The sequence below is a fragment of the Cyprinodon tularosa genome, unplaced genomic scaffold, assembly GCF_016077235.1.
Source record: "Cyprinodon tularosa strain WSP-4 unplaced genomic scaffold, ASM1607723v1 ctg539, whole genome shotgun sequence".
NCBI lineage: Eukaryota > Metazoa > Chordata > Actinopteri > Cyprinodontiformes > Cyprinodontidae > Cyprinodon > Cyprinodon tularosa.
In genome coordinates this window covers 486,956-509,156 of record NW_024039273.1, presented here as the reverse complement: position 1 = coordinate 509,156, position 22,201 = coordinate 486,956, and the positions used below count along the sequence as shown (strand labels likewise).

Below are 22,201 nucleotides of genomic sequence, written 5' to 3'. Positions count from 1 at the left end.
AAGAAAAGCTGGTGTTCCGGGGGAACCTCACAACCTCTGTTCTCTCTGTCAACCTAACTGGATCTTAGCAGCGGCCTAGTCAAAGTCTGGTTCTACACGGTGGTAGTGAACTGGCCTGGAAGCTTCACTGGGGACTTTTAATGGAAGCATGAATTCTTCTCTCAGCAGAGAGGAAGAACGTCTGACCGTCAGTTTATGATTCAATCAATCCTCTTCTGAATGAGCCAATGAAACTAGACCAAGGTTTAAAGTGGCCTAGTCAAAGGCTGGACTCATTGTGAATGGTGTGCCTTTAACCAGGCATCAATTCTGAGAAACTAAGAAGTTCAGCTGAACTAGAACAGAGAACTGGGTCAGTTATCTGATAGCTCAATGATTCCACCATGAACTGATAGTAACTAAGCTCATATACCGGTAATAATAATAATAATAATGTCATTGATCTCGTATTTACCTGTGCATTTAACCCTTTATAGGCCACTGGGTGAAATACATGATAATCTAAATATTTCCATCCAATAGTGTTATTGGAATCCAGGACACGACCTTATTATCTTTGGAACATTAATAAAATATGGATACTTTGATGGCAAAAATTAATGCCAATGTAATAACAATAAACGGCAACTTGCCCGAATATATTAAGAAAAATAACAAAAGTGCTTCTAGAAGAAATTCATGAAAAACACAGAGAAAGAAATATTGTTTTTTGGTCCAACATAACCTTAGAGGCATTAATGCTGATACTGGCACTGACATGTTTAGTTTATAAACCTAAATATAATATAAAGAGTGGCAGTCTGTGGGAGTGGGGCTCAAGCTCTATGCCCCCCTGGGCCACCCCTCCCCTAATCCAAAGCTCTAACCAGTGTGGGTCAGAGCTTTGGCTCCAGCTGGAACTGGTTTGAATGACGGCGTGCAGAACAGAAGCGTTTGTCTCCTGATGGTAAAGTTCATCAGGAGCTTCACTGACCGTTCTCTGTTGCTTCTGAGGCACTGGAAACAGCATCCGGGGACTTCTCCTCTGAGGGGCTGGAGGGGCCAAAGGATCCCAGCCCCCCCGGTCTGTCAGGATGCGCGGGCTCCACGGTGGCTGTGGCCATCGGGGCTCTGAGGAAGCTCAGGATGGACGGCTGCTCCACAACGATGCCGTTATGCTCCTGGACAGGAAGACAACAGCGGGGACTGTCCTGTCAGTGTCCAAAGTGGTGAGTGGTTAATGGCGGCTGCCAGACGTCCACAGCTAATATTCAAGCATGCAACCATAAACCTGCTCAGACAAAACCACTGAAACATGTCAGGAACTCCAACAGCTAAATGAGCTGGAAACACATTTCTGAGGATAAAGCGGGAGCTGTAGCCCTTTATGGGGTAAATAATGTTACTTTACAGAGAAACTGAAATCCTTCCTGGTTTGGGTTGACATGCAGCAGATGACCCTTCGCTCTACATGTGTCATTGTTTATATAATTTTAGGGTAGGATTTTTAACTGGATGCTAAGAAGCTGGATGATGCAGGGCAGCATTATTCTGAGCAGTGAACGCACCGCTGTGTCAGCGTTAACAGGTCGCATCCATTGATGGAAGGAAGTAACGCCAATTAGTTGTGGTGGGATTCAGATATAATCTGCTCAGCAGGCAGAATTAAGTTATTCTGAATGACCTGCATCACCGTCAACTATTTCAGCTCCGGGTGGCTGGATGCTATCAGAACATTAGCATCAGCGTGTCAAATGGTTTCAACTAAAGCCAGGCGTACACTTTACGATTATCTGCCATTTTCTGGCCCATTTTCCAGTTGTTTGAGAATCTTTCGATCAGGCTGACTTTCAGTCTGATGGTGCGTGGCGTCGTGTACAGGGGGTAGCAAGGGGCGATCAGCCTCTAACGACCAGCCCCCCATCAGGAATCATAAGGTCAAACATGTTTGAAATTCAGTCGGCCGTCATAAGGTGGTCGTGGGCAAATCACTCAGTGGGCAAACAAGGAATCTTCTTCTTCTTTCTCTCAGATATAAACCCAGCATCATGGCGGGGGGTGCAATGAGTGAAATGGAGTTCTTTCTGTCAAACTGACAGACCGTAGTAGCCACGTTAGCTCAGCCATGTCTTTGTCCAAATACGTCGTCTCCTTTTCTTTTTAGGGCTTTCAGCACTAAATTGCCCAAATATCCAAGGCAGCGCGTTTCCCTCTAGTGAGCTTCATGTTCCTCTGCTACTGGTTTGGCTTCCAGATAGACGAGTCCGAGTAGCGCCATCTCACTGCGGAGCTGAGTCCCACCTGGTTTTTAGACGTACAGCGTGAGCAGGTAGATCGCATCAGAGCGTCGCAGTGTGAGAACAAACATGGTGAGCTGCGAACTTTTAAACCCTGCAGTTTCATCGTACGGTGAGAGCTGTAGTTGCGTGCAACGATTGAAGAAAAAATAAATAAAAATCGCACAGTGTACGCCCGGCTTAAGTCATAAGAAGATGTGTGTAAAGGGAGCTGATCGAGTCCAAGGAATGATAACAATTCAGGCTGAATGATTTAGCCAAAAATCGAAATTGTGATTATTTTAACCATCATTGCGATCTTATTGCAATAATGCTTCGCACCAAGCGTGTTAATGTTTTGCTCCAGGGTTTCAATTTTTCCGTGATCCTAAAGGCTGCTTGTCCAGAGTCCTGCAGGGCTGGACTTTACTGTTAAACAAGTTCTTACTTCCTCTATAAAGCATAGATCTAGGTGCTAGCTGCACCTCTGTCCTCCCTTCTATGCGGCTCATATTCACTTTAATCCTATTACTGCCACCTAAAGGGCTGGAGGGAGAAATTTAGTGTCTTACTCTTGTTAAACGTATTGTGATTAAAAATTAAGGGCCTCAATTTAATAAAAATTGCAATTTAATAAAAAGTGATTAAATTGAAAATGCAATTTATTGTCCAGTCCTATTATATATTATATAATTATTATATATAATAATTATAATAAAGTCCTAATAAGAAGCTGTGATAAAAGAAACTGCTTCACTCCTAGAGAGGGTGAGACTTCAAGCAGATAACAGGAAGGCTGAAAGTATCAGAACAGTCAGCTGATTTTAACCTGTGAAGGGAAGCACCCCCTGCAGGCAGACACTAAACAATCAACCCACTTCATGGACATTTTCAGGTTTTTATCTCATGTCTGTGTTTAATGTGCATTTGGAGCCGGTGACACGTTTCGATATCGTAACACTACGACATTAGAGACTCACGTATTTGACGTAGTCTTTCCACTGCTGCCACCATAGCATGGAGATGAGGAACCAGTTCTGGCCTTGCTGCAGCCCGTGTCTGCTCTCCCTCTCCAACCAGCCCCTTCAAACAAACGCAGATAAAGATCGGACATCAAACCCAGACTAGAGGGAGGAAAAGCTAACGGGGCTAATTACCTGATGATCTGCCCTTCTTCCTCAGGAGTGGCCGGCCTCAGGCCCAGCACTATGTGGCAAACCTGGAACATTCAGAGGAACATCAGTGAATGCAGCTGCAGGAGGGTGTTACGGTGCAGTCAGAGCATGCTGGGTACCGACCTGGAAGAGCAGGTTTAGGAACTCGTTGGCCAAAGCGCTCTTTACGCTCCAGATCTGGTAATCTTCCAGGGTCAAATGACCCAGCTGGTGAGGAGGAGGAACACAGAGGTCAGAACACGGAGCAAAGGCTTCTATCCTCTGTTTAATACTGATTAAACAAATAAAATCCTATTTATGACATGCTCACAATTTTAAGACCCATAAAAGACCGATAGAAGACATTTTCATACTAATTAAGCCTTAGTTTTATATTGAAGAATTTAATGCTTTTTAAGACTTTTTAATATGTGCTAGAACCCTGACTGAAAGCGTTCCACATGGAAACAAACAGTGACGTAATTCCTCTCAGTGGCCCCGCTCTGCTCTCTCCACCATCAGACCAGGAGGCTGCTTTCTGAGGTCAGCGCAGCCCAGCGCCGCCTGAGGCTCACCTTGGTCGTATCGTGCATCTTCAGGATCTCCTCCACTATGTCCGACACGTTGGTGAGCAGCTCCTGTAGGAAGAGCAGCAGCAGACGTTAGTGAAGGCAGGAGAGGTTGAGAAAAAAGCGTCTGCCTGATCACTTTAACAGAGGTCAGGATTTACGGTCTGGATGACTTTAATGAGCCACTCTGCTACATTTTCCCCTCTTGCTGTTTCTTCTGCTTAGATTCACCAACATTCATCATTCTGGGGGTTAAAACAAGTGTAATAAACTTGAATTCAGCAGTTTGGTCTTATTACACTTGTTTTTCGATGTATTTTCTTAGTAAGACTGAATATTGTTAAGATTATTTGACTTGATTTAAGAACATTCATTTTCTTCATCCTAACTAGATAATACAACTAATTCTGAGCAGCTTTTTCTTAAAATAGCACACATTGCGGACTGAGGCGCGTTAACATTTAGACTGTGAGTACATTTTTACTTGTTTCAAGACAATAAGACGATCCATATTAACCTGTTTTAAGAACTGACCCCATCTCATTAAGATATTCCAGCTAATCAACTGTGATTGCATTCAAACTGATAGAGTTATTGAGATTGTCATTCATGGTTTAGCTTTGAGATTCTGAACCTCACCAGTGGACCATTCACTGTTTACAACACATAACTACTGTACATCATACATATGCTTATTATAATAGAAGCTCTGCCTTAAAGGGGAACGCCGTTTTTTTATACATTTGGCCCTTGATTTTACATTATTACATCATGTTCTATGAGTTTAGTGTCATTTGGAGCCGTTCTGAAGATATTCCGTTTGGTTATATCCAGTAACGTCTTCCTATGGGCAACGACTTGAAGGCACAAACTAAACTGTTCATCATTTATTCTTTATGGTACGCCAGCATTCAGAACATGGAGAAGGGGTAGAGCGTAGCAATACTGCTAAATCACTTTATTGTTTGGCCTGTGCAGCCCTCAGCTTTGTGCGTTTTTTTATTTTTGGAGGGGGAGGGGTTATTTTGCTTGATTCTGTGACATTTCTGCTAAAATATTAATAAAAAAAACGTTTTGAAGTTTTTGTCAGGTGTATTTTTCCCATACATTCACTACACCTAAATAATGAAATTAATTCTAGCTAAGAAAAACACTAGTTTTAAGCCTTTCAATAAACTGGTATCAAGTACATTTGCCTTGTTTTTAAGCCTGTTGTTTGCTTGTTTTGAGCAATAATTGGTTAGAGGTTATTAAATTCTAAGCAATAATGACTAATAAATAAGAATACATTGCTTAAAATAAGAGAAAAAATCTTAACAAGTTGAAGAAAAATAGATTTTTATTCTTGATTTAAGTTTTTTTGGATGCTTACTACTTGGATATTATGTTCTTGTCTTAAGAAATCTTACCAAGTTTCATTTGCTTGCTGCATTGGCAAATTATTTTGCTCAAAATAAGCAATTATTCACTTAAAACACTATATTTTTTTCTTATTTTTTAGAAGGCATTTTTTGTTGTGCAGACGCCACAAGCTAAAATGACCCAACATTGATGTAGGAAGAGACAGAAAGGATTGATTGTGTTCGGATTCATCTGACACCTTTTTCCGTGTGTTTTGGTCCAGGGCAGGCGGAGGTTTACTCACAGGGATGGTGTCTGTGCGATTGTCCTTCCACACCTCCAGCAAGGCAACCACCATCTCATGGAGCTCATCTCGAGACAGAACCCCGTCACGGTCCACATCGAACACTTTGAAGCAAACTGAAGAGGGAAATAAAAAGCTCATTTTAAAACCAACAGAGGTTTTCAGAGCCTCAGAGGAACAGGCCCTGCAGGCCTCATGATAGGAGGACTGCCTTTTATTCTGAAAGCTTTATTTATCTCGCAGCGGTTAGAAACCGCAGCAGGACTTACATTTCTGCCTTTCAGCGACTGGCCCCCTGCAGCAGGCCGAGAGCCCACAGGAGATCTCCTTAAAGTCGATGTGATTGTCCCGATTTTCATCAAAGGCGTGAAAAAGGCCTGGAAAACAGCAAGGAAAGAACAAACCATGTTTGGATGCTGTACTAAAAACCAGAGGAGTTTGACTGAGGGCGGCTGCACTGCAGTCACAGCTAATTGCATCTGAGCTCATTAAGATTCAGTCTGTAAACTGGTAAGAAAAGGATCATGGGAAATTCATTGGTTTTATGAAGCATTTATTCACCTGAACCCAGCGGCGGTTTTTCCAGAGGTGGCCACATTAGCATGGAGGCTAACCAGTGAGTTAGCCATGCAGGGGCCAATGTGCCCTGAGAGGTGGCTGAAAACTGACAGGTGCCAAAAACATCTTATGTCTATACTGATCAAAATAAACCAACAAGAAAATGAATGCGTACAACATCCATATTTTCTAAATAAATCCCTGCAGACAGACCAGATTACCATTAGGGTCATAAAGCTATGCGCATATTGATAAGTTAGTGACATTTATATGATTTTACGGTTCTACATCATATATATATATATATACAGGGTATTTTCAAAATTCTAAGCTAAATTCCTCATAAGCTTTGTGCTGACGCATGGTCCAGCATCCAGAAGAAATGAAATCTTCCACCAAAGTCACGAAAACTTAAACAAATACAAATGAAAATATGCCTCCTAAACTTTCCTAAATCTAAATCTAAGGCTCCACAGACCACGGTAACGGCAGAGTCAGAAAAACGTGAGGCACAGACCTTCCTCCTGCCGTGTCAATCTAAGACTGGCTGCCGTACCTGGCGCCTCGCGCACAACTCTACAATCATTAAAGACCCACTAAGTAACATCCTGTAATTATTCTAAATCCACATTTTAATCTGGTACAAAAGTTTTCAACCGGAATTATTAATATCACTCATGAATTCAAATATCAAATATGAAATAATAACATGAAATATGAATGTCTAATATACATAATATGGGGCGAAATTCAAAACTAAGCATAAAATAGGCATCTGACGCCTAAATGGGTGGAGTAAAGCTCTTTGTCTTAAATTTCATAGAAGATTTCTAGGTGACTGCAGAGACAAACTCTCCTATAAAACCTAAAACCTTCTAGATTAGTCCTCTCTAGGACTATATTGCTGTGATTTTGCTGCATTTTCTGTTCAGATTTTGGTTAATATACCAGCATTAAAATGTCAAAGTAGGAAATTCAACATGATGGTAAAACTGCTGCCACCATCAGGCTTAGAGGAGTACTGCAGGTTCCAGCGGTATTGCATTACATCACAGGGGCAACAACAAATCACCTGCTAGGGGTGGACACATGGGTCGCCAGTTATTGGCTAGGGGTGGCCAGTGATTGGCTAGGGGAGGCCAATGACTGGCTAGGGGAGGCCAATGACTGGTTAGGGGAGGCCAGTGATTGGCTAGGGGTGGCCAGTGATTGATTGGGGTGGCCAGTGATTGGCTAGGGGAGGCCAATGACTGGTTAGGGGAGGCCAGTGATTGGCTAGGGGTGGCCAGTGATTGGCTAGGGGAGGCCAGTGATTGGCTAGGGGAGGCCAGTGATTGGCTAGAGGTGGCCAGTGATTGGCTAGGGGTGGCCAGTGATTGATTGGGGTGGCCAGTGATTGGCTAGGGGAGGCCAGTGATTGGCTAGGGGTGGCCAGTGATTGGCTAGGGGTGGCCAGTGATTGGCTAGGGGAGGCCAGTGATTGGCTAGAGGTGGCCAGTGATTGATTGGGGTGGCCAGTGATTGGCTAGGGGAGGCCAGTGATTGGCTAGGGGAGGCCAGTGATTGGCTAGGGGTGGCCAGTGATTGGCTAGGGGTGGCCAGTGATTGGCTAGGGGAGGCCAGTGATTGGCTAGGGGAGGCCAGTGATTGGCTAGGGGAGGCCAGTGATTGGCTAGAGGAGGCCAGTGATTGGCTAGGGGAGGCCAGTGATTGGCTAGGGGAGGCCAGTGATTGGCTAGAGGTGGCCAGTGATTGGCTAGGGGTGGCCAGTGATTGATTGGGGTGGCCAGTGATTGGCTAGGGGAGGCCAGTGATTGGCTAGGGGTGGCCAGTGATTGGCTAGGGGTGGCCAGTGATTGGCTAGAGGTGGCCAGTGATTGGCTAGGGGTGGCCAGTGATTGATTGGGGTGGCCAGTGATTGGCTAGGGGAGGCCAGTGATTGGCTAGGGGTGGCCAGTTATTGGCTAGGGGAGGCCAGTGATTGGCTAGAGGTGGCCAGTGATTGGCTAGGGGTGGCCAGTGATTGATTGGGGTGGCCAGTGATTGGCTAGGGGAGGCCAGTGATTGGCTAGGGGAGGCCAATGATTGGCTAGGGGAGGCCAGTGATTGGCTAGGGGAGGCCAATGATTGGCTAGGGGAGGCCAGTGATTTGCTAGAGGTGGCCAGTGATTGGCTAGGGGTGGCCAGTGATTGATTGGGGTGGCCAGTGATTGGCTAGGGGAGGCCAGTGATTGGCTAGGGGAGGCCAGTGATTGGCTAGAGGTGGCCAGTGATTGGCTAGGGGTGGCCAGTGATTGGCTAGGGGAGGCCAGTGATTGGCTAGGGGAGGCCAGTGATTGGCTAGGGGAGGCCAGTGATTGGCTAGAGGTGGCCAGTGATTGGCTAGGGGTGGCCAGTGATTGGCTAGGGGAGGCCAGTGATTGGCTAGGGGTGGCCAGTGATTGATTGGGGTGGCCAGTGATTGGCTAGGGGAGGCCAATGACTGGTTAGGGGAGGCCAGTGATTGGCTAGGGGTGGCCAGTGATTGGCTAGGGGAGGCCAGTGATTGGCTAGGGGAGGCCAGTGATTGGCTAGAGGTGGCCAGTGATTGGCTAGGGGTGGCCAGTGATTGATTGGGGTGGCCAGTGATTGGCTAGGGGAGGCCAGTGATTGGCTAGGGGTGGCCAGTTATTGGCTAGGGGTGGCCAGTTATTGGCTAGGGGTGGCCAGTGATTGATTGGGGTGGCCAGTGATTGGCTAGGGGAGGCCAGTGATTGGCTAGGGGTGGCCAGTGATTGGCTAGGGGTGGCCAGTGATTGGCTAGGGGAGGCCAGTGATTGGCTAGGGGTGGCCAGTGATTGGCTAGGGGTGGCCAGTGATTGGCTAGGGGAGGCCAGTGATTGGCTAGAGGTGGCCAGTGATTGGCTAGGGGTGGCCAGTGATTGATTGGGGTGGATACATGGGTGGCCAGTGATTGGCTAGGGGTGGCCAATGATTGGCTAGGGGAGGCCAGTGATTGGCTAGGGGAGGCCAGTGATTGGCTAGGGGTGGCCAGTGATTGGCTAGGGGAGGCCAGTGATTGGCTAGAGGTGGCCAGTGATTGGCTAGGGGTGGCCAGTGATTGATTGGGGTGGATACATGGGTGGCCAGTGATTGGCTAGGGGTGGCCAGTGATTGGCTAGGGGTGGCCAGTGATTGGCTAGGGGAGGCCAATGACTGGTTAGGGGAGGCCAGTGATTGGCTAGAGGTGGCCAGTGATTGGCTAGGGGAGGCCAGTGATTGGCTAGGGGTGGCCAGTGATTGGCTAGGGGAGGCCAGTGATTGGCTAGAGGTGGCCAGTGATTGGCTAGAGGTGGCCAGTGATTGGCTAGGGGTGGCCAGTGATTGGCTAGGGGTGGCCAGTGATTGGCTAGAGGTGGCCAGTGATTGGCTAGGGGTGGCCAGTGATTGATTGGGGTGGATACATGGGTGGCCAGTGATTGGCTAGGGGTGGCCAATGATTGGCTAGGGGTGGCTAGTGATTGGCTAGGGGTGGCCAGTGATTGGCTAGGGGTGGCCAATGATTGGCTAGGGGTGGCCAATGATTGGCTAGGGGTGGCCAGTGATTGGCTAGGGGAGGCCAATGATTGGCTAGGGGAGGCCAGTGATTGGCTAGGGGTGGCCAATGATTGGCTAGGGGTGGCTAGTGATTGGCTAGGGAATGCCAATGATTGGCTAGGGGTGGCCAATGATTGGCTAGGGGTGGCCAATGATTGGCTAGGGGTGGCTAGTGATTGGCTAGGGGAGGCCAATGATTGGCTAGGGGTGGCCAATGATTGGCTAGGGGTGGCCAGTGATTGGCTAGGGGTGGATACATGTGTGGCCAGTGATTGGCTAGGAGTGGTGCATGGGTGGCCAGTGATTGGCTAGGGGTGGCCAGTGATAGGCTAAGGATGGCCAATGATTGGCTAGGGGAGGCCAATGATTGGCTAGGGGTGGCCAATGATTGGCTAGGGGTGGCTAGTGATTGGCTAGGGGAGGCCAATGATTGGCTAGGGGTGGCCAATGATTGGCTAGGGGTGGCCAATGATTGGCTAGGGGTGGCTAGTGATTGGCTAGGGGTGGCCAGTGATTGGCTAGGGGTGGCCAATGATTGGCTAGGGGTGGCCAATGATTGGCTAGGGGTGGCCAGTGATTGGCTAGGGGAGGCCAATGATTGGCTAGGGGAGGCCAGTGATTGGCTAGGGGTGGCCAATGATTGGCTAGGGGTGGCTAGTGATTGGCTAGGGGAGGCCAATGATTGGCTAGGGGTGGCCAATGATTGGCTAGGGGTGGCCAATGATTGGCTAGGGGTGGCTAGTGATTGGCTAGGGGAGGCCAATGATTGGCTAGGGGTGGCCAATGATTGGCTAGGGGTGGCCAGTGATTGGCTAGGGGTGGATACATGTGTGGCCAGTGATTGGCTAGGAGTGGTGCATGGGTGGCCAGTGATTGGCTAGGGGTGGCCAGTGATAGGCTAAGGATGGCCAATGATTGGCTAGGGGAGGCCAATGATTGGCTAGGGGTGGCCAATGATTGGCTAGGGGTGGCCAATGATTGGCTAGGGGTGGCCAGTGATTGGCTAGGGGTGGATACATGTGTGGCCAGTGATTGGCTAGGGGTGGTGCATGGGTGGCCAGTGATTGGCTAGGGGTGGCCAGTGATTGGCTAAGGATGGCCAGTGATTGGCTAGGGGTGGCCAATGATTGGCTAGGGGAGGTGCATGGGTGGCCAATGATTGGCTAGGGGTGGCCAGTGATTGGCTAAGGATGGCCAATGATTGGCTAGGGGTGGCCAATGATTGGCTAGGGGTGGCCAGTGATTGGCTAGGGGTGGATACATGGGTGGCCAATGATTGGCTAGGGGTGGCCAGTGATTGGCTAGGGGTGGCCAGTGATTGGCTAAGGATGGCCAGTGATTGGCTAGGGGAGGTGCATGGGTGGCCAGTGATTGGCTAGGGGTGGCCAGTGATTGGCTAGGGGAGGCCAGTGATTGGCATTAATTCGCCCCTGCCTGAACCAAACTCCTAAAACCAAACAGTTTAAAAACTAGAGTTAAACAGGCAGATCTACAGGAAAGCAAAGGGTTATTAAGTCTGAGAAGCAGATCGTCCGTCTATTTTTAAAGCATAAACACAGAGGTAGGAGGAAGGCTGAGATGGACGGACAGACGAGCAAGATCCAGGAAGATGCGCTTACCTTCACCCAGAGAGGCGTGGATGGGAGGAGAGACCAGCGGGACGAAGGTTTCCAGGTCAAAGCGGCCGGTTCTGGACTGTGCTTTCAGCAGCCAGTAGCGCTTCTCCAAGTCGATGATGTCAGACTCCTCCACTGCAGGATGAGATCAGACATGGTTTATCAACATGGCGACAGACCTCCGGGCGCGTTTATTTAACAGGAACACAGGTTTGCTGATGGCAGCGGCATCCAGTGATTAATGGGACATTTAGCACCAGCTGCTGAACTTCTAAAGCAACAGGCTCCCTTCACTATGTGGAAAACATCAATCGGCTGCTGAAGCGACCCAGAGGGTCTGGGGCCCCGGGGCCACGCGTCATTATTTGCACACGGTCTGCTTCTCCAAGGAATGCCGTCGAAATCCGCTGCTGTGGTGAACTTTCTGACTGATTTCTGCCATCACACGTGGAAGACGAGGGCTGCAGGACCACCATGGAGGAATCTTTGGTTTGAGCCGGATTACGTTTCCCTACCGCTTCGTTCTTAGCGTCTGATCATCAGAACGATGACCTCATTGGTCATCGTGCCCTCATTGGAGGCGGTTCAGTACCAAGGTTCTGGCATATCACCTGTTTTTGGCTTTTATTCTTAGAACGGTCTGGTTCTGTCAGAGCAGACATGTTCTACAGATGTTCATATGAACTTAGAGGAACTTTCAGTGACTGAAATAACTCCACCAATCTGTGAGCTCCGAGTCCAGGAGGAGGTGAGCTGGGCCCTCCGCGGTATTATTGGTTTATAGGCAGAGAGCATGATCCAGCTGCCTTTCCACCAGGAAGAGGGCTGATTAATAAAACCATCAGCCATTGATGAAAGGAGCCAGAGTTTCCAGGAGAAACATGGTGGAGCCCCCAGCATGCAGAGAATATCATTCCCTGATAGAGAGTAGAATGGACCCACTGCGGGACCACGGACCCACTGCGGGACCACGTACCGTCAGTAGAACCACGGATCCTCAGTAGAACCACGGACCCTCAGTAGAACCACGCTAACAAGCTACAGTTCAACGCTGTTCAGTATGAGCAGCTGTAGGAGCTACGTTCCCACCTTCACCATCCAACCACGACTGCTGCTGATTCAACAACCATCCAGTCAGTTCAGTTCTGCAGAGTTCATGATAGAAAAGCTGAAGCCAGTGATCAGCATGCTTTGATCAATACCCAGACTGGTGGGGGGGGTCAGATAAATATAGAGTGGCGTATGAAGCTCTGCTACAGTCACTGAAGCAGTCTCTCCCTTTCAACATGCTAATCCCCAGATTAAGCTAATTGGATTGAGCAGCTAGCCTGATGCCGCGGCTGCTTCCATGACAGGTGTCAAAATACAGACATGCAATCAAATTACAGCCTTTTCCTGGTAGGGTACAGACCCCCCGACCCGTCGGCTACTGGTCCCTGGACTGGCTGGGGATGCCACAGCATAGCAGAGCAGGACGGGCCCAGCTCACATGGAGAAAGGCAGCGGCTCCAGGGAGCCACGCTGAGGCCCATGGATGCGGGCTGATCAATTATTGAGGGAGATGGATGGAGAAAACACTTCCCACTCAGAGTGCAGCTGGAAGCAGCAGCCTCAGCAGAACAAAGCTGCAGTTCCTCGTTGGAGATCATTAAACTGGTGTGTGAACACATGGATGAGGAACAAACACATGGATGAGGAACAAACACATGGATGAGAAACAAACACATGGATGAGGAACAAACACATGGATGCATGAAGGTGTCCGGGTCAGTGAACAGGAAGGTGAACCTTTAGTCTGCCCATGATGGCCCATAAAACAACTTCTACTTCCCAAAGTCACCTGGAGACAGCAGCAACTCCACCTGTCACTCTCCTTCAACATTACAGCGTTGGACCCACAGAGAGAAGAGAACTTTGGGCAGATAACAGGAAGACTGAATGGAGAACATTAACCTCACTGTATCTCCAAGCATCTGCCCTTCATGTTCAGCCCCTGTCTCACCTTGACGATTTAGACCAACGTTTGCCTGACATACGGAAAATCTGGCAAAAACGCTGACATATGTTGATAAGTTATGGGAACGTTTGTATAAGTTATGAGCGCGTTGAGGCACGTCGACATATGGCTCGTACATCGATAGATTTTGAGCATGCTCCAAATGTCCCGGCATATTCCACCGTCTGCCATCCGTGGTCCATCAGTTCCAGGTCAGTTATCTGATGGCTGACATCCGTTCAGTGTCAGTTCCTCATCAGTCGTGGCGTCTAGCTGATCCTAAACCTCTGAGTAACTTCTGCGTAACTTATCCAGAACTTCTCTCCAACATATCAGCGTATCTGCCGTGTTCCAGACGAGCGCTGAACGTGTTTCTAACTTCCAACTACTGTATAAAGGCGTATTGGCAGCGTTTTGGTATAAAGGGGGTTCACAGGAGGAAACCGTCAGTTCTCCTCCAGACTTCATCCCCATCATAGGGTGAGCCAGAAGGTGAGTGATGGATCCTCCCTGCGTTCACGCCCACCACCAACACACTTCCTAGCAGACATGACGCTCAATCTGCTGACACCAAAATCCTTCTATCTTTATTTATTTTATTTTTTTATCCTCTCTTTTTTTTGGTGGGCGGTAAACAGCAGCGAGGTTAAAGCTACAGTGTGTAATAATTACAGGGATATACAGTCAGAAATGTAATATATTATACATAACTATGTTATTTATCATCATCTACGAGCTCAGCCTCTTAACCTTAATATTTGCGTTGCCTTAGAATTCGTTATTTATAATTACATAGGAGCGGGTCTCGCAGCCATGGAGGCAGACATCTTTGCGCTACGGCAGCGCAGAGCCAACAAACTAGTGATTGCGAGATCGCCAAAACATCACAACGATGTAGAAAAAAATAACGGGTATATTTATTATCTTAAGTCTACATGAAATCTATACCCTACACAGACTTATGAAATACTATCTGTAAAATTATCTATGTAAACAAACCTCATCACTTGAGAAGGTAGGTGATGCGGACGTCGTGGAAGACATTTTGTCCCGTAACGCTCGCCGTACTGTTGGGGGGGAGATGTTCATGTTGCTGCAGTCTGCAGTCTGACCGCTAGATGTCGCTAAAAGTTACACACTGTAGCTTTAATACCACAATCAAATAAATCTTTTTCTGCAGGCGGGGCGCCTCCTGCTCCCTTCAGGACCCTGGCTTGTGCATCATTTTCTGGGCATTGCGCTGCTGCGTGCTATGCAGAAGTTTTGGACTTGTTATGAATACTCTATCTATTTGTCCAGAATAGCAAAGATCCATAGAAAGGTTATCAGGCAGACGGTGGATAAATCAGCACGCTGTGACAGGGACCCTTGGCATCAACGATCCACCTTCTCAGGAAACCAAACCTGCAGCAGGGGCCTGCAGACGCTCAGCTTCAAAGGACAAACTGTCTGCTAGCGTTAACACATTTACGGCGTCTCAAAAGGACGGCGACTGAAAGGACGACCAGTTCTGTGTTTAATGCATCGCTGTTAGGAGCACAGGGCTTTAGCAGAAAGGGGAACGCCGACACTACCCCCACTACAGAAAAGCTCCAAATCAATTTGTCTTTGCTTTGAATCAATTACTGCAAAAAATCAAGATTATTGACCGGAAAACCAAAGGGAAACTGAAGTTAGAGAAAATATTCAGAGAAATTTGGCTCGGAAACCCACTAAGCTCTGATCTGTTGATATCCAGGCAGTGGTGTTTATTAGCAGGTCCTAACTACATCTTCACCACACTGATTGATCAAAGGACCCTAACCCCCCCCCCCACACATTTTAGAGAAACACCAACAGTCATGTCAACCCTAAGATGATGGAGCAGTGAGGAGCTAACAGCAGCCACTAGAAGAAGGTAGGAACATAAAGCTGGGAACAACAGACCTGAGACGCTTCTAGGCGTAAAAACAAAGACAGGTTTCCAGCAGACAGGAGGCCCCCTGCAGACCTGATACCCACCTAGAGGTGCGACTCTCTCAGAGAGGCAGCAGAGGTACCATACCATTATCCAGGGAACATCCTCGGACAGGTGTTGCCACAGCCTGCATGCAGCAAAGTCAACTCAGCACTAAGAAAAACAGCTCCTTCTGCAGAAAACATGCAATTCCCCCTAAATGGGTCCAAAACGACGTGACGGCAGATGATTCCCTGAGCTAAGCTCCGTCACCAGTCAGGCTTTACCTTCTCCTTCTAGAAGGAGTCATGATTGAGTCAGTCACTCTCTCTCCAGCTTTCACACACACACATAGAGACGAGAAGTTAAGAGGATAAGATGGGAGCAGCAGATTAAAGGCAAAGGCCAGGTTACCTGGACAGGATGGGCTCTTCCAGGCCTCTGCTCCTAATTGGTGAAATTAAGCGTCACTATACTTACTTGGCCCGCAAGCGGCAAACGAAATAATCCATGTCATGCAAAGCTTTTATATAACACCGCACAGCGCCTCACAGACGGCCTTCTTTCACCTTGTTTCAACCAAAAGCTGCAATTCTTTCAATTTCTATTTAACATGGCAGAGCCTTTTAAAGGGGGAAACGGTGCAAAGCGATGCATAACTACATAATAACCTGCTGGGGCCTCTTTACTCTGGCATCCCTAAATAAAATCTGCTGGCTTTTGAAGTCTGTTTTCGACTGAGGCAGGGTCCTAATCCAGCTGTTCCAGAGGTTTGTTAGTGAACAACCAGCATCATGAAACCATGAGGAGCAGGTTGACATCAGGGTTAACCTTCGTTACAGAAAATCAGCGGCTCCCCTAAACTAACTGAAGTTTCAAGAAAACGGCGAACAGAGGAGAAGCTGTGGGCAGAGGGGATTAAAGGAACCTTTAATCTGGCCTCAAACGGCTCCGACCATAAGAACGGATGAAATTAGCCCGTAAATATGAACGGACCTAAAGGCTGGTTGAAAAAACAAAACCTCCAGTAAAAAGAAGATTCTGTAAGTGTTACCTTAATTACATCGATACGCAAAACGTTCAGCTTTTCTTTCTGCAGACGTGTGGAAACCATAAATCCCTCGTTCTTCCACCAACCACTTCCTGTTGGTCGATCATGTGACATCACCATGAAACCTCTGAGGTCTGCCGCCGTCACATGGCGTAACCTTCAGAGGGAAGCTAACTCTCTCTCTCTCTCTCTAAACATGTTTAATATTAGATTGTGACACATTTCAGGGAGAGTTTCTGCTACTGCACTGAAGCATTGTGGGTATTTTGGGTGTTTTCACATTTCCAGCAGTGGAAGGCAGTGACTGTTAACCACTGATCATTAGCGACCGTTTATATAAATAACTAAACAATCTATGAACAACAGCTGAACTGTGATGATGAAGATGAAGAGTTAAACAGGAACCAACAGACAGACTAACCGACCAAAACGTCTGATCTTCTCTGCTCATCATAGAAATGTTAGGAAGCTGACAGAGCAAAGCGTCCCTGGCTGACCTGAACTTCCTGTTCAAGTTAGGGATGCATAATATGATCGGCCCCCTATCGGTATCGGCCTTAAAACTGAATATCGGACATCGGCCCCCCCACCGATATTTAACTCGATATATGATCAGCTTCTGAGTTTCTAAAGTCGAAAAAAAGAAATAAATACTACTTCTTCTTCTTCCTCAAAAACGTCTTTTTTACAGACTTAAAAACTTCTAAAGACGAGGGAAAAAATATTGATCCATTAAAATATCCCAATATCTTCATATGCTGATATATTGCCATTTAAAAACACCATATCAATCTCTTTTACTAATGAAATATTGCTATATGTCATCGTTATGCTACGAAATCCCCCGAAAATTCACCAAATGTTGCCATATTTTTATATGTTGATATATTGACGCGGTATCGATCTATTTTACTAACAAAATCTCACAAGAATTTGCAAAATATCACGAGAGTTTGTAACAGAACGATGAAATTTCACCAGATTTTGAAAGTAAAATAGATCGATACCGCGTTTTTAAAAATCTATTTGATATCAGCATATGAAAATATATTTGAGTTTATTATTTTTCAAAGTGTCAGAAATGGATAAGAAAACTGCTTTTTTCAATGACTACTTATTTTTGTCCAGCTTTAACATCGGTATCGATATCGGTTATCGGCTACATGAGTTTTAAAATATCGGCATATCGGATATCGGCCAAAATCCCAATATCGTGCATCCCTAGTTCGAGCCGTCTGAGCGCAGGAAGAAGAAGTGATGAAAGCGTGAACCATGCAAGTATAGCGTGAAATGGACTCACGGTGTGTGACGCCGGCGAGGGTCTGGTAGAAGGTGGGCGTGTCGCTGTCGTCTGTCAGCGTGACACACACTCCTCCAGAGAGAAGCCAGCGCGACAGAGTGAAGGCCTCCTTGTTCTGCAGGAGCCAGATCCTGAAGCGCTCATAGTTCACTTTGTCACTCTGCAGAAAAAAAAAAAAAACACATTGAGGAGCAAATCACCACAGAGACACGTCACCTGGCTGTGGAGGGGTGGGGTTAATTTCCCTGGAGGGTTAGGCATGACGGGTGAGTTAACCGAGACAAATTCAACAAACACTCATTGGAAAAACGTCTGATCTGAACCCGGAGCCATGAGAAGCTCCAGCAGCTGGAAATGTTCAACCAGCCTCTTTCTGTGAGCTCAGGCTTCAGGACAGGTTCAGCACCAAGGACAGAAACAGCCACAGGAAGGTGATGAATACGGAGCTCTGATGCAGGTCTGAGTCCCTACAGAACGCCTGACACTGGTGTCTTTATGTTTAATCAATAGTATGGAGCACAACGCTGGGATGAAGATGATGATGATGATGACTGGAACACAGCTGAACCAGTGGGGCTGCATGAAGACAGACATCTATCATTAAGAAGGCTGTAAAACAGCCAGGACTTACTAGGGCAGCTGTGCGAAACAAACCGCCTGACATTCAGATCTCAGGTTGATGAACTTGACCTCTAGAGGTCAAGTTGACTAGAAAAAGAGTTACTAATGTCTAGTCCATTAACAGGTTCTAAAAGGTTAGTGCATTTCTGCAAAAGTCTGGCTGCAGACCTGCCCTGTCAGGACGCTTCTTCCAAGCCTTCCCAGACTAGCAGTGTCGCTACCGATCCATCCTGCGCCATCAGCTCATCCAGATCTACATCGGGTCGCCCTCAATTTTATTTACTTAAAAAGACCTAAATTACGTTTTTACCTCCACAAAAACAGTAAGCATACTAAAATATAATGTGTTACAGGTTAATAATGTATTTTCTGAGAAAATAAATGCATTAAAATCCTGTTTTATTCCTCTGTTCCTGATCTGCACAGGAAATGGGATGCTACGCTACTTCCAGGAGCTAACTTTATCAACTTTATTGGATTTAAACATAAATCTAGTCTCTTATAGTTTAATGTTTTCCTTTCCTGTTAACATTGTGCTATATATTGAGTAATCTAAAGAAAGAATAAACTAAAATGTAGATAAACAGAGTTTAATCAGATTTACTGCTCTGAGCATGATGATGACGTCAGAGACGCTGTTTAACAGAGAAATATGTAAAAAGCATCAAAAATGTCTCAGAAACATTATAAAACATCTTTTTAAGATGTGGATTAGCGTTATTTAATGAGTTAATGATAGAAATAAGTAATTATTTATGGAAATCTGGATGTATATCTGTCCCTGCATGCGCAGGATGGATTTTGCTTCCGGGAGGGATCGGGTAGTGACACCTATGAGCTGCCCCATTTTATCAGAAGAAGACATATATTTTGTGAGGTTCAAGTCCAAGAAAACCATGTTTTATCATAATTTTTGGGGATTTTCTTTGACTTATTCCAACATGATCTGTCTCTTACAGCCGGATGTTACAGTGTGATTCCTGCTGGAGCGTCACCTAAAGTTAAACACTGCTTCATGCTGTGAAATCAACCATTTAGACAATAAAAACACTTCAGAGAAAATTAAATAGATATTTCAAAGTTTTTTGTATGTCTGCTGTTTTCTCAGGTGTTGTGGGGGAAAAACAGAAGTTATTGTCTATTATGTCCATTATTTAGGTATTCAGTAATTCACTGTGAATAAGCGAAGCGAAGCTTAGTTCATTTGAAATCACTCATCCTCCACATGATAATCTATGTGATCCAATAGCAAAGGGAAGAACAGCGCAGACAATATTATAAGAATAAAGAGTATAGAATTTAATACTTGCAGCACACATTAGAGACATCTTTAAGAAATAATTTAATTTTGTTATTTTCTTGCATTTTTTAACCTTATTCAGTTCAACTGGGAATAGATTATAGATATCAGTTATTAAACACATGAATAGAAAAAATTATTTCTATTATGAAAACCCATGAAATAAACACGGGAATGAAAAATATTGCCGATATACTAGCTTTAATTTTATTACGCTTTTACTTTGAAAGGCTTGGAATAAACTTCCGGTTCGGACAGCGCAGGAGAACCTCACAGCGCAGGAGAACCTCACAGCGCAGGAGAACCTCACAGCGCAGGAGAACCTCACAGCGCAGGAGAACCTCACAGCGCAGGAGAACCTCACAGCGCAGGAGAACCTCACAGCGCAGGAGAACCTCACAGCGCAGGAGAACCTCACAGCGCAGGAGAACCTCACAGCGCAGGAGAACCTCACAGCGCAGGAGAACCTCAGCGCAGGAGAACCTCACAGCGCAGGAGAACCTCAGAGCAGGAGAACCTCACAGCGCAGGAGAACCTCACAGTGAAGGTCTTCAGCTAGAATCTGTTTCCTCCCTTCAGTAATCTGACAGGATGGAAATATTGCTTTCCAAGAAGGAGCTTTTATTTTGAAACAAACCAAGATTTTTCCAACCGTAGCTCAAACTGCTTTAGTTTTGTTTGTAGTAAAGTCTCGTGTTACATCGTCTCCTGATGACAAAACATCAAGCATGTGACCCAATCAGGAGAGAACAGTGGGAGCTATTAATGGCGCATTACACACGTTTAAAAATGAATTGATGTATTTACTCCTCTACAGGCTTCACGGGTCAGATCATCAGAGGGAGCTTCAGGTCACATTCTCTGGTTGCACCAGTGAGAGAACAGGGGTCTGTCTGATGATGGATCGTTATCAGAGGAGGCATCATCGGCTGAAACTCAGGAACTTCCACTTTCATGCTCTATAGCAGGGCTCTGCAGCCTGCAGCCCAGGGGCCCCATGCCGCGCTTTAGACCCTCAATGGCTCTTAATAGTGGCCAAAAACAAGAATCTTTTTTCATAAAGAATATCTAAATTGCATTTCACAACAGAATGACATTAAATTAAATGTTTCTTTTAATTAGCTTGAAAATTATGCTTTTATTATCATCATACCCTATTGAAGAAAATCTATGCACATCATAATGAATCTCATCATAATGAATCTAATCTGGAAGCTAATCAAATGTTAATTGTTTCAGATGGCAACAGATTTCGTATGGAAGATACAATCACTCTATTTTGGAAGACAAAAATAATAGATTGTTTTAAATTAAAAAGTCCTATTTTGCGACTCTAAATGACTTTTACTTAGCCGGAATCTGGGCAAAATGGCACTTTGGATATGAAAGGTTGCAGACCTCTGCTCTATAGTGGAGGTTAAACACAGTTCAAGGTAGGATTGACTCTTATTTCAGATAAAGAAATAAGAGCTCAGAATGTTGCTTCAGAAGAAAATATTGGGCTGTTTGGGATCCTCCATACATGACATCTTTCTGTTCCTTCTCACGTATGACCTTCATGGACTACTGAACCTCTGGAGGCAGATGAAGCTGCTAACTGCAGCAGCTTCTCTGAATGTCTGGACTCATTTCTTTACAAGCAACAGCTGCAGGAACTGTGCATTGTGACGGTGCGGATGGAGAGCTGTGCTCTGTTTACAGACCTCTATGAAGCACTTCTTCAGCGAGGAGGGGACTTCTCCATCCAGGACCTGCAGGACTGCCTCGATATCTTCCCTGGCAGCGTATCCACTCAGATCGCTGGCAAACAGGCTGAAGAGGTCTGAAAGTAAACACACAGGGTCACTGAGCATCCGTCTTTATCACAGCGAGGCAGAAACGCAGCACAAAGAGGCAGAGGAGACGACGCATGCAACAATGGCTGCCTGCAGCGTTTCAGCAGCAGGTGAAATGATCAGGAACTGGGAGCGGCTGAAGGTTCTGCTGCTGCTGAGGACGACCGACCGACTGAGGACTGAAGCTGCAGCTTCTCTGCTTAACCGTCTCCACTCTGGGTCCCTGAGCAAGACCCTTAACCCCACACTGCTCCCCAAAGGGTGGGTTAAGTGCAGAAAGTGAATTTCTCCAGTGTGAAATCAATAAAGTTAATTTATTATATATATATATATATATATATATATATATATATATATATATATATATATATATATATATATATATATATACACACACACATCTGCCTCTGTTGAGGCCTTTCTTTTCTTCTCATTCACTTCGTAGACACTTTTTTTTTTCTGACCCTCAGCCATTTTCAAAGATCCTCGGTAAGAAAGGTGAGCTTCAATGACTGTCTGAAACTGTAGCTCTCCACAGATATACGCCTGAAAGAAAAAGATAGCTAACGGAACGAGGACAGCCTTACAGAAATATACCACTAGAATGATTGACAGTTAGGAGGACCACTGATTGAGATGATCTACCCAAAAATAAACAATCCTCCTCTATTCCTTTAAACTAATGTAAAGCAGAGAGCCACTCATGTTACCGCTCAGCTCCCTGTTTTAAAGCTTTAACTGTGTTTCACTGAAAAGCATCATAGCAGAAAAACATTGTTCAGTTTTTGA

The 22,201-nt window shown here is 46.0% G+C and overlaps 1 protein-coding gene across 6 annotated transcripts in view; it reads right to left on the bottom strand.

The window, feature by feature from the left end:
- The window catches only part of usp32 (ubiquitin specific peptidase 32), a 78,271-nt gene that overhangs the window by 26,072 nt on the left and 29,998 nt on the right, over positions 1–22,201 (bottom strand). For 3 of the 6 annotated variants that reach the window (XM_038304595.1, XM_038304598.1, XM_038304596.1), the window contains exons 4-13: positions 21,281–21,399; positions 17,657–17,816; positions 11,377–11,508; positions 5,893–6,000; positions 5,624–5,739; positions 3,985–4,047; positions 3,554–3,637; positions 3,413–3,474; positions 3,236–3,338; positions 974–1,190 (exon numbers count right to left, since the gene is read on the bottom strand). In XM_038304595.1, the coding sequence (XP_038160523.1) occupies positions 974–1,190; positions 3,236–3,338; positions 3,413–3,474; positions 3,554–3,637; positions 3,985–4,047; positions 5,624–5,739; positions 5,893–6,000; positions 11,377–11,508; positions 17,657–17,816; positions 21,281–21,399 (1,164 nt within the window). Of the gene's footprint in view, positions 1–973; positions 1,191–3,235; positions 3,339–3,412; positions 3,475–3,553; positions 3,638–3,984; positions 4,048–5,623; positions 5,740–5,892; positions 6,001–11,376; positions 11,509–15,370; positions 15,526–17,656; positions 17,817–21,280; positions 21,400–22,201 lie in introns of those variants that run through there. The other 3 variants (XM_038304597.1, XM_038304599.1, XM_038304600.1) reach the window with 2 other exon arrangements.